The 15,037-nt window shown below is 36.9% G+C and overlaps 1 protein-coding gene across 5 annotated transcripts in view; it reads right to left on the reverse strand.

The window, feature by feature from the left end:
- The window catches only part of DDX60 (DExD/H-box helicase 60), a 157,219-nt gene that overhangs the window by 100,834 nt on the left and 41,348 nt on the right, over nt 1-15,037 (reverse strand). For all 5 annotated transcript variants that reach the window (XR_008625256.2, XR_008625255.2, XR_004671266.3 and 2 more), the window contains exons 15-22: nt 12,361-12,527; nt 11,695-11,853; nt 10,284-10,433; nt 9,631-9,750; nt 8,398-8,493; nt 5,208-5,323; nt 4,199-4,341; nt 3,940-4,049 (exon numbers count right to left, since the gene is read on the reverse strand). Coding sequence is in view for 2 of the 5 variants with exons in the window: in XM_034959384.3 (XP_034815275.3) it covers nt 3,940-4,049; nt 4,199-4,341; nt 5,208-5,323; nt 8,398-8,493; nt 9,631-9,750; nt 10,284-10,433; nt 11,695-11,853; nt 12,361-12,527 (1,061 nt within the window). In the remaining 3 variants the exon portion in view is untranslated. The remainder of the gene's footprint in view (nt 1-3,939; nt 4,050-4,198; nt 4,342-5,207; nt 5,324-8,397; nt 8,494-9,630; nt 9,751-10,283; nt 10,434-11,694; nt 11,854-12,360; nt 12,528-15,037) is intronic.

The following is a 15,037-nucleotide window of genomic DNA, read 5'->3' on the forward strand; positions in this document are numbered from 1 at the left end:
GGAAGAACCCTCATGAATGGGATTAATGCTGTTATAAAAGAGACCACAGAGATCTCCCCTGTCCCTTCTGCCACGTGAGGGCACAGCAAGAAGACAGCTATCTATGAACCAGAAAGCAGGCCCCCACAAGACACCAAATCTCCCAGTGCCTTGACCTTGGACTTCCCAGCCTCCAGAATTCTGAAAAATAAATCTTTGTTTCTAAAGCCTCTCAATTTGTGATATTTTTGTTACAGAAGCCTGTTGAATGGGCTAAGACAGTATTCTTCAAAAAAGAAAAAGGAGAGAGAAATGATATATATTGTATCAAATAGGATTCTTTGGGATTTCTCACTGGAAATGTTAAATCTCAAAGAAGTAAATACAGCATGCAAATGTATCCAAAATAATTTGACAATAGGGCACTTGCTTTCGTAAATAGCTATTAATACGTTTTAAAATTCAGGTTTCAAATTTCGGGGCTAAAAAAGCCACTCCAAACACAACACAGTTGAAAAAAACTGGAGATGATGTTTGGTAGAATGGAAAGTACGGAGAGTTTGAATCAGAAGATCTGGTTCTAATTGCACCTGTAAATGCTAGTTCCTCATCCATAATATAGGAATGAAAATACAATATTTTTACTTCCACCCTAAAGACTGCAGTGAGAGCAGACAAAATCAACATATGTTCTTCAAACCTTTAAAACTATAGAACGTAAAACAATTCCCGGAATCATCATTTAACATCTCAGTTGGAGTCCTGAAAGATAGCTAAATGCTAAGGACTATATTATGTCAACATACTAAATAAAACAAAACACCTATTATTTTGTAATGTTGGCATCTTGCTCTCTTGTTAGGTATTACTTGAAAGTGGTTACTTATTCGACCTATCTAAAATAAAAACATACAATAAATCCAAGATTTATTACAATTTTAAAATATAAATCTTCTGTTTTTGGTTGCTAGAATGCTTATGATTTCTTAAGTCTCTTAGCCTTTTAGAGAGGTCTGAGCTTCCTCATTTCTAAAATGGAGGATAATTCTGCCTGTGACATAGATTTCTTATGAGAATTATATTAGATAACATATGTAACAGACTTAGTAAAATGCCTGGCATATGATTAATGCCACAGCCATCAATATGATTGACTAATTATCCCTTATAGTTCTTAATCTTTTAAATCAGTTTAACAGTCCTATGCCTAAATACTGGGGATCCAATTCAGTTGTTCTCCACTACACAGTGACTAATGATCCTGCAAAAGTTGAGTGAGTCTAGGCAGAAAATGAAGAGAAATAAAAGGTCACAGATTTGTACCATTCTTTATTTATAAACACAATAGTATTATACCATGATGCTATTTTTGTAAACCACATTGTCCCTAATGTCATAGGTGACGGTAGGCATTGATCTATGCTGAGCAGAAACAGATAGACAGCAGTTCTTTCAAGGACTTCCTGGGGCTGATAGCTCTCCAGGAGTCAGCAGCTGTTCCTGTGTGGCATGAAAATTGGGCCAAAAGCCAAAGACACTGTCCTTAGCCAGAAACAAGCCATGTATGGATTGAAGGCGATCCCTCACCATGGTTGGATTCAGACCAGCTCACTGGTCCTGCCCCCACTCCTGAAATCATTTTTATACTACAACTATAGAGGAAAGGACCCAGGTGGATGGCCCTTCTTATGTTGCCATAGTTTATTATGTTTTTTTCTTGCCACTCCATTTTTTCATATTAATCTGAAAAACGGACTACACAAGACCAGGAATTATTTACTCAGTTGAAAGGTCTCCTTGGTTTTTATCACTGCTTCTTTAGGATATGTCCTGTATAAACACATGCTATACATGCAGCTGTCAAAACAGACTTACTAATACCTAAGTCTTTATGTTCATTCTGCATTCCTGCCACAAAAGTCTAGACATCTTAAGAAGACTCATACAACAGCATGACCTTTGCAGAAGTCATCTGGGGTCCCAGCACACTGTAGTAGTTCTATTGCTTTCCAGTTACTCCATTAATAGCTACTGAAAATAGAGGAAAGGCACTTGGACCAAAATGACAATTTCAGCAAGTACTCCAAACCACTATATTCATTGCTGCTTAAAGATAATCTGCCTTGAACCATCCTACACAGAATAATTTTTAAAAACTATACTGTTTTTAAAATGCCAGGTAATGATGAAAATGTCAGATAACTCCTGGATATCATAAAGGAAAGAAGGGAGGGAAGGAGGGAAGGAGGGAAGGAAGGGAAGGGAAGGGAAGGGAGAAAGCAAAATGAGAGAATAAAGTGCCTTTTATTCTTATATGTGGGTTATCATCCATATTCTAGATTTGGGGTATGAGTTAAGTCACAAGAATTTTGTCCATATTTAGGTTTATTTAGAATTTGGATTGGGCCATTGTCACACAAGAGATAAGTTCCCATAACAAAATCCTATTAGAAAATTACCATCAGCCAGCTTGCTTTTAGAAGCCAACTTGTTTGAGATTGTATCCTGGCCCCACCATTTACTTAATGATGCAACACTGAGTTAGTTAAGTTCTCTATGCCTCACTTTCCTCATTGTAAAATGGGAATAGTATTAAGACATCTATCATAAGATTGTTGTAATGGTTAAAAGAGGTTTAAAAACGTAGAATTTTTAGAACATGAAGTAAGTGCTCAATTTAGGTTAGCTGTTCTTATTTAACATACACTTAGTACCTTTTATATACATAGCAATTTGTTAGGAAATGAAGGACACAAAATTTGTCTTCGAAGAGTTATTCTAGTAAGTAAAGACTATATGCATGTAAACAACTTAAGCAGTAAGCTCATCATGGCTGGTGTCGTATTAGAAACACAGACAAGGTATTATTGAGAGAAGAAAGATTACATCTAGCTAAGAAAGTCAGAGAAGAATTCAGAAAAGGTTTCACATTTGAAGAATTATGGAAGATGAACAGGATCTGAATGACTGGTATTTGGCATCCGGTTTGAAATATTCTAAGAGCAATATATAGCATGAGGGCTGCCAGGTAAGATATCCCCAGTGAATGAATGGAAAGGAGATTGGGGCCAGGTCATAGATGACCTTGGTTGTCAAGCTAAGGAGGTATGCATTTAGCTTTTTCCAAAAGAAAGTCAAAAGAGACTTGGAAAGATCAAAATTATCTTCAAAGAAAGCTGAGAGTTACATTTAATTATATTCGTGTCAAATTATGTTGACTTTTGTGCTCTAAAAATTTTACATATTTTACCTCCTTTAATCATCACAACAATCTTATGATGGATGCCTTATTATGTTTAACATAACAGAATTTGGAATATATTTAAGGTTTTAGAAGGAAGACAAAACTATTGACTAATCATCACTTTGAAAGCCAAAGGAAGTTTAAATGGGCCATGTATGGGACTAGGATGAGAGAGGAAGAGAACTATGCAAGCAAAATTAAGAAATCTTTCCCCACTCACAGCCCGGTGTCCCAGCTGAAATCTTCCTAAGACCTCCACGTTACTGGCTCACCACCAAAAAAATCATGTCGTGATTGCTACGTCAGTGAGAATGTCTTTTACCTGATTTTTCTATGTACTACGGATTGTCTACATATAATTGTACGGCTGCACTATGAGAAGAATTAGTGTCAGAGGGGTAGACAGACAAGACATGGGAGCTGAGAGGAAGAAAAATTGCCAAAGAAAACATCCGAGAATAAATAAAATTAGCTAAAAATTCAGGTTAAATTTGTAGTGGTTTTTAATCTTTGTGTATTCAGGCATTGTTGAAGAACCAATGAGAATTAGAAAGAATACTCTTGTTATTTTTTTAAATTAAGGTTAAAGTATCAGTTTCTGTAATTCTGTAATTCTATTCTATAATTCTGATAAATATCAATTAGGCAGCATTTATTTATAATATATACAAATATTTTATATTACTTAGAACAAATATGGCTAAAATATTACTTACATGATCTGTTGTTAGTGCAGCACATGGGTGAAAATGATCAAAATGAATGTCACCATGTTTTATTGAACATACATGCTTCTCTAGATCATTATACCTCTCTCCATAGAGCACTAAAAATGAAGAACAAGAATTTCCACATCAATGGAAATGTAATCACTGAAACAAATTTAAAGTAAACGGCATCAAGATCAAGGTAATGGCAGATTTTTTAAAAATAATAAAGTAAAAGGCAAGCTTTATATAAATATATCAAACATACCAAGTCTAACTTTATACGATTGTTTTACTTGCAAGTAGTCTTTGGGAAAGCCGGCCTGACGACCCACATGTCTTTTAGAAGCGGTATTATTTTCAATTATTTTGTCTTCTTGTTTCCAGTACCATTTTACCGATTGTAGCCACCTTAAAAAATAAATGTACATATTATTTAGGCAGAACATGGAACTACTTCCTGTGAAATTAAGTAGTTTAAGTAAAGACAATTTCATCTTCCTTATAAAGTGTACTTAGGGGAATAGACTCAGAAGCCAGACTACCTGAAATTAAATCCCAACCTTCTTAGTAATAGCTGTGTCTCTTGGTTGAATAACTTCATCTTTCTGTACCTAGTTTTCCACATTTTAAAATGGAAATATGGTAGTCATATTGGAACTGTGACTATTTAATAGTAGTAATGGAAGTAAGCATAAATCATAAGGGTTGCTGGGCATTTAAAATAAATTAATACATGTAAAGCACTTAGTACTGGGCACATAGGAGGTATTATAGGATTGTTATTAGTAAATAAATAAATATTATTGTAAAGTAAAAAAAATTATTAGTAGTAGGCAAAAATCAAGCCCAATGACAAGATAAAATGGGGCTTTCATCTAATAAGAATTTGCTATCTTTCTAAACATCTCTGTAAAGTGGGAAAATGGACCACAGGACCCATGGCTGAGTGTGTTGTTATATCATTTTATTTTTTATTTCTTGGTGAAGGACAAAAAAAGAAACAAAAATATATCTTTTCTGATGAATCATTTTTGGGATGGGGGAAATTTCCTACTCAATTGTAGATCTAGGTGGGGAAGTCCTTAATTTATACAGGGTGGCTTTCCTCAACTATGGCCAGGAGGTGTAGAGAGATGCAGTTTCTTGAAGATTCAGAAATAAACTATTAAATTCACTAGAAAATTATGAAACTCCTCAGAATCCACAGAGAAATTATGAAATTCAAACATTCAAAATAGATAAACACTCTGTCCAAATTGAAACTTAATGCCTACTCGGTGAGATGTTCAGGATTACTTATGGTAGCTGAAAGAGCCAAAAAGGGACATCGGATCATGACAAGGAGATGTTCCCAGATTTCTGCTCCAATTTCTCCACCAAGACAATGAACCTATTAAACAACAACAAAAAAATCTCAACTGAAAAGTTGATTTAAAAATAGCAAATGAAAGTTAAGACATGGAATCTTGAAATTGTCATGCATGCCTTCCCATCGCCTTTAAGTGACCATGCCAAGTTTAAAGAAATATTAAAAATCCTCACAACCAAGGCACCCACAGTTCTGCTTTACTTTACTTTCAAAAATTTCCTTCAACTCAATGCATTTCTCTTCATGTCTACCGCCAACCTAGCTATTCTCATATCTCAGCAGCGTTACCACAATATCCACTTGACTACTGTACTTAGCCTCCCTATCTGCCCTTAAATTCTTCACATCACAGCCAAAATAAAAATGTTGGCCGGGCACGGTGGCTCACGCCTGTAATCCCAGCACTTTGGGAGGCCGAGGAGGGCGGATCACGAGGTCAGGAGATCGAGACCATCCTGGCTAACACAGTGAAACCCCGTCTCCACTAAGAAAACAAAAAAAATTAGCCAGGCGTGGTGGCGGGTGCCTGTAGTCCCAGCTACTTCGGAGGCTGAGGCAGGAGAATGGCGTGAACCCGGAAGGCAGAGCTTGCAGTGAGCTGAGATCGCGCCACTGCACTCCAGCCTGGGCAACAGAGCGAGACTCCATCTCAAAAAAAAAAGTTTAAAAAGATAAACTATATCAAGTCATGTCACTAAATAAATTGCTTTAATATCTTCCCTTTGCATGTGAAATAAAATATAAACTCCTTAATGGGATGTATAATGTCTGGCATCATTTGGCCGCTGCTGCCTCTCTGGCTTTATCTCAATCCACTGTCTCCACCTTTACTATGGTCCAGAAAGAATGACCTTTTCTTTGTTCCTTGAACTCACCCTTTCTACCCAAGAGCTTTCACATATATTATTCCCTCTGCTTAAAATACTCTTACCCTCTATTATTCAAATGGTAGAGTTCAGCTCGATGCCACTCCATAAAAAAGACTTTTCTGACCACCTATTCCAGAGTTGCCTCCTCCTGACACTCTGCCAGGACTGCAGTCATGACAGCCTGGTCTCTCCCTTCACAGTTTGTACCAACGTGGGCTGGCATCATCATTTGTGAGCTCACTTGTTTATTTCCTCTTTCTTGATTAAACTGCTGTCAGCTCCAGTGTCTAATAGATAAGGCATTAAGTAAACTGTAACCTTAGACCTGAATATTCTATTCCTAGCCACTGACACAAAGCCTAGCACTGAGGAGGCACTCCTTAAATATCTGCTGAGTAAATGAACGGATGAGCAAATCAAACTAGATTCAGAAAAGAGTCTCAAATGTGGTCTTCATTTAAGAGATTAAAGTATGACACCTAGCAAGCAACTGAAAAAGACTTACTATCAAAGTCAAATTATATACCTATTAGAATATGCATACCCACTGCCCATCTGGGCTTGTCCTGGTGAGATAAAATACCACTCCATCAAATATTGACCTTATGCTTTGCATTAGATAGCACTGTTCCCTGATTCTGCCAGAATAGACATTAGCCTTTAAAACCTTTTGGTTTTATCCCTTACACAAAATTTGAAAAACTGAAATAGCCAAAGTCATATCGTCATATCACTTCAGAGTTTTGAGATCAGATTTTAATTCAAAGTTCTAGATTGCATAGACAAAGTTGTTGGATTTTTGAAAACTATAATATTCAAGACCTTCACGATGCAATATGAGATTAACCAAAAATAAATATAATAAATAAGTATCAAACAAATCCAAAGCACAGCCTATTTGGTAGCTCCAAGTTTACAGCAAGGAAAAGGTAAGTTACAGAGATTTGTTAAACTTTTCCCCTTTGAATGTAAAATTCCACAGAGTCAAAGAATATATCTTTCTATCATGTTTTAAATCTCTTTTAATAAATATTCCCCCTTTTTTTCTTTCTTTCTTTTTTTTTTTTTTTTTTTTTTTGGAGATGGAGTTTCGCTCTGGTACCCAGGCTGGAGTGCAGTGGTACGATCTTGGCTCACTGCAACCTCCACCTCCTGGGTTCAAGTGGTTCTCCTGCCTCAGCCTCCTGAGTAGCTGAGATTACAGGCGCCTGCCACCACACCCAGCTAATTTTTGTATTTTTAGTAGAGATGGGATTTCACCACGTTGGCCAGGCTGGCCTCAAACTCCTGACCTCAGGCAATCTGCCCACCTCAGCTTCCCACAGTCCTGGGATTACAGGTGTGAGCCACCGCGCCTGACCAATAAATATCCCAAATAATGCTGCAATATAGCTTTGCTAAGTGTCTTCCATTTGCCCCAATAAATCGCTACAAATCTACATTGTTTTTCATTCTGCTCTCTCTTCCCAGGGAAGCTGACCTATAGACACTTCGTCAAAAGGACTCTTATGATTTCTGGTTCCACTGCGTTTGGCCTATGGAGGGTCTTGGCCATAGATCAGAAGAAGTGGGGAGACTGAGGCTGAGGTCATTTTTCCATTGGCTCCTTCCTGCAAAGCTACCTTGAATCAGTTATGTTCCTCACAATATGGCCAACTCAATTGGAATCTCCTTTTGAGTTTCCATAAATGCTTCCACGCCCTGCCCCTTTAAGCCTAGGGGCAAACTACTAGCTCTGTATTACTGCACTAACCCTTGTGGATTCCCTCACATACACCTTTGAAAAATACACTTCTTGAATTATTGCATTTCAAGAGTGTCATTTAATTATCTGTTGGGATCATGACTGATAAAACTCATGTAATTGACATCATTGTTAGAGCCAAAAATTATTTACTTTAGAGGTCAAAGATTGGATTGAAATCTCTGTCCAGGGAAACTTGTACCAGGATGGTTGAATTCTATTTCCCCTGAAACAGTTGTCAATGAAAGATTCCACTCCCATACAGAACTCTGCAGGGTGCATCATTTTACCCTATTGAGTCACAACAGGAAAAGGGAGCCAAAAAAGTGATTTTTCCTGAAAAATCACTCAGGAAAAAAAAAACGGAGGCCTTCTCAATCTGAACTCCATCCAAGGGGATAGATGTCCTGAAACACCAAATATCTTCATTGCTATGCAAGTGTGCACTAGGGAATTAAGCAAAGAAAGAACACCAAACCTACCTCATCAAATATAACATATCTGATCTTTTTCACCCAGTTTTGGCGATGAGGAGCAAGCAGCAGAATTTCAAAGCAGGCAGGCACTGTAATAAGTACCTACAAAGAATAATATTGTGTGAAGTAACATTTTGAGCACTTACTATGTGTTGACATATTTACAGGAATATGTAAGATAGACTTATGAGTCCTGAATGTACCTGCTGATAACTAGCATATAACATTGCTTCTGAGAATTCAGGGTTTCATCAAAACTGTGCTATATTCATTGGAACCATATGAAATTGAAATTTTGTTAGGCCAAAAATGGTAGAAAATCAGATTTGAAGTTTACATCCTTGTTTATGAGCATTCAGGGTTTAAAAATAGAAATTATTCATTGTCACAAGTTTCATTCTTTAAAATCTGACACTGACATAGAGTTTAGATTGAAAGATGTTTATTAAGAATCAGCTAATGTGAAAAGAGCAGGGAAGCAGGAATGAGCAGAGGGGGAAGCCTAACTGCAAGGCAGGCCTGATGGAGCCTCAGCCAACCTAGCTCGCAGTTCTGGAGTAAGGACTGCTGTCAGAGTTGTTCCACATCGAGCCACAGCAGCCTGCTGTTTATACTTCTACTTAGCTCAGTTGCAGGGTAGAGACTGTGGAGGCAGAACTGGGGGAGCTGATGGCTGGCATCTATCTTAACCACACTCCCCACATCAAGTCCTTCTTTGAAAGGCAATCTGGGTAGAACATCTCCATGTCTACCATGCAATCTTCTATAATCATGTGTTCATTCTTATTTAGTCTTAATTGTTGATCTGTGAGTTCATAAGGGTGAAAACTGTCTATGATTTAACACCAGGTATACGATCCATAATACATTTTCTAAATCATGAGTATCCTTAATAGATACTTATGAAGAAAAAGTAATTGATTTAAAATTGAGATTTGTTAATTTTCTATAACATAGCATTCTTCAGATCATTCTGAATCCCTTTACAAACCAAGACAATGCAATAAAATATTAATGAAATCAGAAATCCAAAGGTCAGTGTCCTTAGAGAAAGATGAGTTCTAGTTCTCACTCTTTGAAATGTAACAATATTACATTTTTTCTAAAAGTATTTGGTCTTTCATAAATTCAAATAAATTATTTTCACAAGCCTTGTGAAGATGTTGAATTTCTAGTCAAAGAGACATACAAGTACAGTTATATAATTTGATAACACACTTATTAATTAAAATACCCTACCTGACAGTTTAAGGCATCATGACGATACTCCCTGGTGAAAACACCACAGAGAGCTTCACCACTTGGCAGATTTTTCGTAAAACGATTCTGAACAGTTGCTGCCACTTGATTAACAAGGGCCTGATTGACAAAGAAAAAGATCCATTAGTCACATAATAGAGAGAGGTGAAATATCAGAGGACAACAAGAACTGTCTAAAAGTGTGTCCTGCTTTCAGCGCAGAAAGCTTACTAACCCCTTTCATCAACCCACTACTCTAAACACACTAACACATTCTCTTTGAGATAGTTGACTCAGCATACAAACCTCATTGATAAACCTCAACCTAAAGTAAAATGGAATTTAAAAAGTATTCATCAGAAGGAAAAACAGAAAATGTTGCCTATACATCAGAAAAAAAATTGTGTCTCCTATATTTGGTGACTTTCCCCTGATGTCTAAAGTTTGAATATGTATATGTTATTTTATGTACATGTTTGTGTGTGTGTATGTTTGTGTATATGTATATGTATATTATTTTAGCTTCAGACACTGGAACAAGAAAATGCAGGTTAAAAAATAAAGCGAACTAGATCTACCATGTGACCATGTTCATGATTTTTAAATAGTAGGTTCAGGAATGAAAGAGAATATTATAGTCACTTGAGCACTACCTTTGTGGGTGCAACGTACACGACCACCCCCTCGTCGCTCTCCTTCAGCACTTTCTCCATACAGTAGTAGGAGGCATAGGTTTTGCCTGAGGACGTTGGGGCAACAATCACTGCTGACTCATTCTTATCCACAACATCAAGGAGCTCTCGCTGCAGGGTGCAGAGTACCATTCGTGTCAAGAAAGTGAACCGTATGTTACCAAAACAAAGACAGTATTTATAGACTTCCAATACGATTTTCTGAACCTCAAAGGATCTGTAGGAACATCTGAAGGTCTCATGTCATTCTCTCAGAAGAGATCATTTTTATGCTTTTGAACATCTGTAAGGTGGGTTTTATGTGTGAAAAATGGAGAGGATGTCTGAACAAAATATCTTATTATTGAGAAAACATCTTGTAATTATTTGCTATTTACTAAGTGCAGCTGAGAAACTAAGTTCTAAGAAAGAGACAATATGTATATTACTGATGGTGAAGAAAATAGCTGAGGAGAAGAAACATCAAACATTCTTAATTTTACTACTGATATTCTACTTTCTACATAGAAGAATGCCAGGATGAGAGAGCTCCATCCCTTCAGCCGAAGAATGCTGACTAGCCGAAGAATGATAATAAGTCTATGTAATAGGTAGAAGGTGGGAAAACAACTCAAAACCCCAACCGGTCCACTCCTGGCCACACCTCAGCGTGAACTGGGCATCAGAAGAGTTACAATGTGAATGAAATTAATGGAGAGCATTACTGCCTCTAGTCCTGCACTGAAGCAAGGAACCGGTCTTCCTATTCATGAAAAGGCGCCATGTATTTTTTAACCTACCCCACCATCATAAGAAAGATTCTGAAGGGGGCAGTCTATTAGACTGAAGCTATAAAACTGCATTTCTGTAGGCAAACATGTTCAATTTATCAGCAAGTTGGTATGGTTCAATGTATGTAGAAATGCATCCTTTTCTTCTAAATTTTATATCCCTCAATATTAATTTTATATACATTTTTAGAATAGCTACTATGGTGACAGATGCAATGTGTAAATATCTAAACAATTGTCCCTACTATTTAAACTATCCAAATTTCTCTATGCACTTTATATATTTACATATGAAATCCTATTGACACAGGGAAAACCTGGAGGCTGCTCCATGATGATACAGCTGGATGACACTGAGATAACATCAGAGCTAAACATATGACTCCATTAATGTACCTCCAAGGAAATGGTCTATATAATAAAAGAAAATCTCACTTTCTTTAAATGGGGAAAAAATAGTCCATATTTGACATTTTCAATAACAAAGTATCTTTAAATGACATGAACATCAAATATAACATGTACAGCCACAATAATGAGAAACCTCTGAGATCACATATAATAAGAAAATACAGTAATTTTTGTTTCATTTGCAGTATTACCTGCCATGTGTCGGGAATAAAATCCTGGACCCTGGGATCTGGGTCTTTTCTCTCATCTCGTATCAAATAATGGCCCATGTATTGCAGTTGGAACCGAGCTGGCCCAATGCCAACTGAATATTTATTCCTTTTCTTCACTTTTACATCATTTTCTGCATCCTGCATTATTTTAAAAGTCCATTTTGAAAATGACATTGAATTAGAATATCATTTAAATAAGTAAAACATTTATTACTGAGCACTTTCTATGTGAAAAGCATTTTACCACCTTTTAAATTTAAATTTTTTAAATCATTGTCTTAACTAGAAAAAATTAGTAGACATCAAGATTTTCAAATATACGTCATGATATTTGTGGCTACAACCTGATATATTTAAAGACAATTGAATAATCACACTAGTTTTGAGATGTTTTGCTAGAATTAAGTGCAGGGTTAGTTTTAAAGGATCTGCAGAGATTATCTGGCATTTAATCTGTTTGTCCAGGTAAGCATTTGTACAAATTTTCTAATTATGCATTACTTCAAGATTGGGCAGTTGGGTTACTACTAATAATAGTATTTTCAGTAAAAAAAAAAAATCTGGAAGAGATGACTATCTTTGCAAAACACTTTATGTATACCTAATAATTACCCTGTTGAAATTGAGCTATTCTGATAATATTACCTGGGTTGGATGTAAAGAACTTGCCAACTCATCAAATCCTAAATACTTAAGGCATCTGGCTATGAGTTGCCGATCATCTTCTTGTAAAAGTTCTGAGTATTTTTCCATCAAGGAGTGGATCCTTTTCATCATTTGAACAGCTATACTTAAATCTTTCGTGGTTTTACCTTGATAAACAATAAACAATAAAATTGTTATAAAGACCATCAAAAATAATTCATTTGATTATCCAAGATTAATCATCTAGATGGCCTCACTATCTCACTTGGCATTAGTGGAGGTTTTGGAGTAGAAAGGACCAAATAAAGTAAAATTGAAGTTCCACTATCCACACTTCATCATCTCTGTGGATTGTTGAGATGCAGCTATATCAGTGTTGGGAAAAAAATTGTAGTTCATAATAGAAATAAGATCAAAAAAGCTCAAGTTTGTAAAAGTTTAGGAAGAATAACAAATATTTTCTCCATCTTTTATTTTCATATGTGCTCTACTCTGTTCAAAGAAAAATATCGTTATGACTTGAAATATCTGGTTAAAACCTTAGCAACATTTATTGAGTCCTATGGTTGACCACAGATAAGTATTTGGTGTAATCATTGGAGCCCTTCAATTCAATCCACCTCTTCCAACTGTCACATTCTAGATGTTGCTAATCTCTCTCCATTGCTTTATATTCATACATACCCTTTTTGTTCCTCTGCTCTGCTAATTATTTCATACTTATTATGTCAGGGTTTCTTCTAATCAATCACCTATATTTCACCTATTTAACAATATTAACTAACACCTACTGAATACAATAACAGGCTACAAAGGAAATGTAATACAGTTCATACTGATTGTTATGCACTGTTTTTCTAAGTGAGCAGTTCACTTAGAAAAACAATGCATAACACTTGATCATTCCCAATTAAGCAGCAGAAACAATAGGAGGTTGCTGGAGAGAAACAATAGGTCAGGGTGTTGGAGAGAACATGGAGGTCATGTGTTAAATGGATCAAAGTGTGGAGATGCTCAAAACTGACAGATCAACTAGGTTTGCTCAGAAGGACTGTCAGTTTGGAGGTATTATGGAACAAGATCATTTCACTTGCTGTGAATTTACACATCTTGATGTGATCCTATTTCACCTGTATCTTCCTCTTTCTGCCTCTTCTTTTCTTTTTTACTACCTGCTATGGAAATTGTAAAGTAGAGCACATGGTATCCACAGCAGCTTTGGAAGAACTCAGCGTGCCAGGGAAGCATGACTACAGTGTTACCCAAAAAAGAAATGTTTACTCATTGGTCTCAAAGGTGAATGACAGATTCTTCCTGGGTGCCTCATCGTTTTTGTTGGTTCCCTTAACCATGCCCATAACTTTATAAGTTGTTCTTTTTGCACCCGTCTTGGAAGGTGCTTATGGATGTGCTATATATTTGCCCTCGGGACCCTCTCTGAGATTTCATTGCTCATTGATAAAATACAAAATTGTCCTTTTATTGGTGGTGTCAGGGATCTGAGCTAAACTGTGGTTCAAAACTATTAAATGAAAATTCCAGGCCGGGCGCAGTGGCTCATGCCCATAATCCCAGCACTTTGGGAGGCCGAGGCAGGCAGATCACAAGGTCAGGAGATCGAGACCATCCTGGCTAACATGGTGAAACCCTGTCTCTACTAAAAATACAAAAAATTAGCCAGGTGTGGTGGCGGGCGCCTGTAGTCCCAGCTACTCAGGAGGCTGAGGGAGGAGAATGGCGTGAACCCAGGAGGCGGAGCTTGCAGTGAGCTGAGATAGTGCCACTGCACTCCAGCCTGGGCGAAAGAGCGAGACTCCATCTCAAAAAAAAAAAAAGAAAGAAAGAAAAAAAAGAAAATTCCAGAAATACATAAATCATATGTTTTTAAATTGCACACCATTTTGAGTCGTGTGATGAAATCTCGCACCATCTCACTTCATCCTGCTCAGGACATGAATCCTTCCTTTGTCCCCCATGTTCACACTGTAGACACCACCTTCCCATTAGTTACTTAGTAGCCACCTTGATGATCAGATTGACTGCATTGATGCCTCAGTGTTGGTGTTCAAATAACCCTTCTTTTACTTAATAGTGGCCCCAAACTGTAAAATAAGTGATGTTGGCAATTCATATATGCCAAAAAGAAGCCATAAAGTGCTTTCTTTAAGTGAAAACGTGAAAGTTCTTGACTTAATAAGTGAAGAAAAACTCATATGCTTAGGTTGCTAAGATCTACAGTCAGAAACAATCTTTTATCCATGAAGTTGTGAAGAAGAAAAAAGAAATCTGTGCTAGTTTTGCTGTTGCACCTCAAATGGCAAAAGTTTTGGACACAGTGTTTGACAAGTGCTTAGTTAAGATAGAAGGTGGAAGACATGAATAGAAAATATTTTCCAGGTGATGGAAACATGCTGCACCTGAAAGCATTGAATCTGTATGAAGACTTCAACAAGGCATCCTCTGAAATGAGTGACAATGACCCATTTTCTTCAAATATAGGATGGTTACACAAATTCAGGAATAGGTTTGGACTGAAAAATATAAAAAATACTGAAGTGGGCCGGGCTCAGTGGCTCACACCTGTAATCCCAGCAATTTGAAAAGCTAAGGTGGGCAGATCATGAGGCTAAGAGATCGATGATCCTGGCCAACATGCCAACATGGTGAAATCCCATCT

Source organism: Pan paniscus, chromosome 3 (genome assembly GCF_029289425.2).
Source record: "Pan paniscus chromosome 3, NHGRI_mPanPan1-v2.0_pri, whole genome shotgun sequence".
In the NCBI taxonomy this organism is placed as follows: Eukaryota; Metazoa; Chordata; class Mammalia; order Primates; family Hominidae; genus Pan; species Pan paniscus.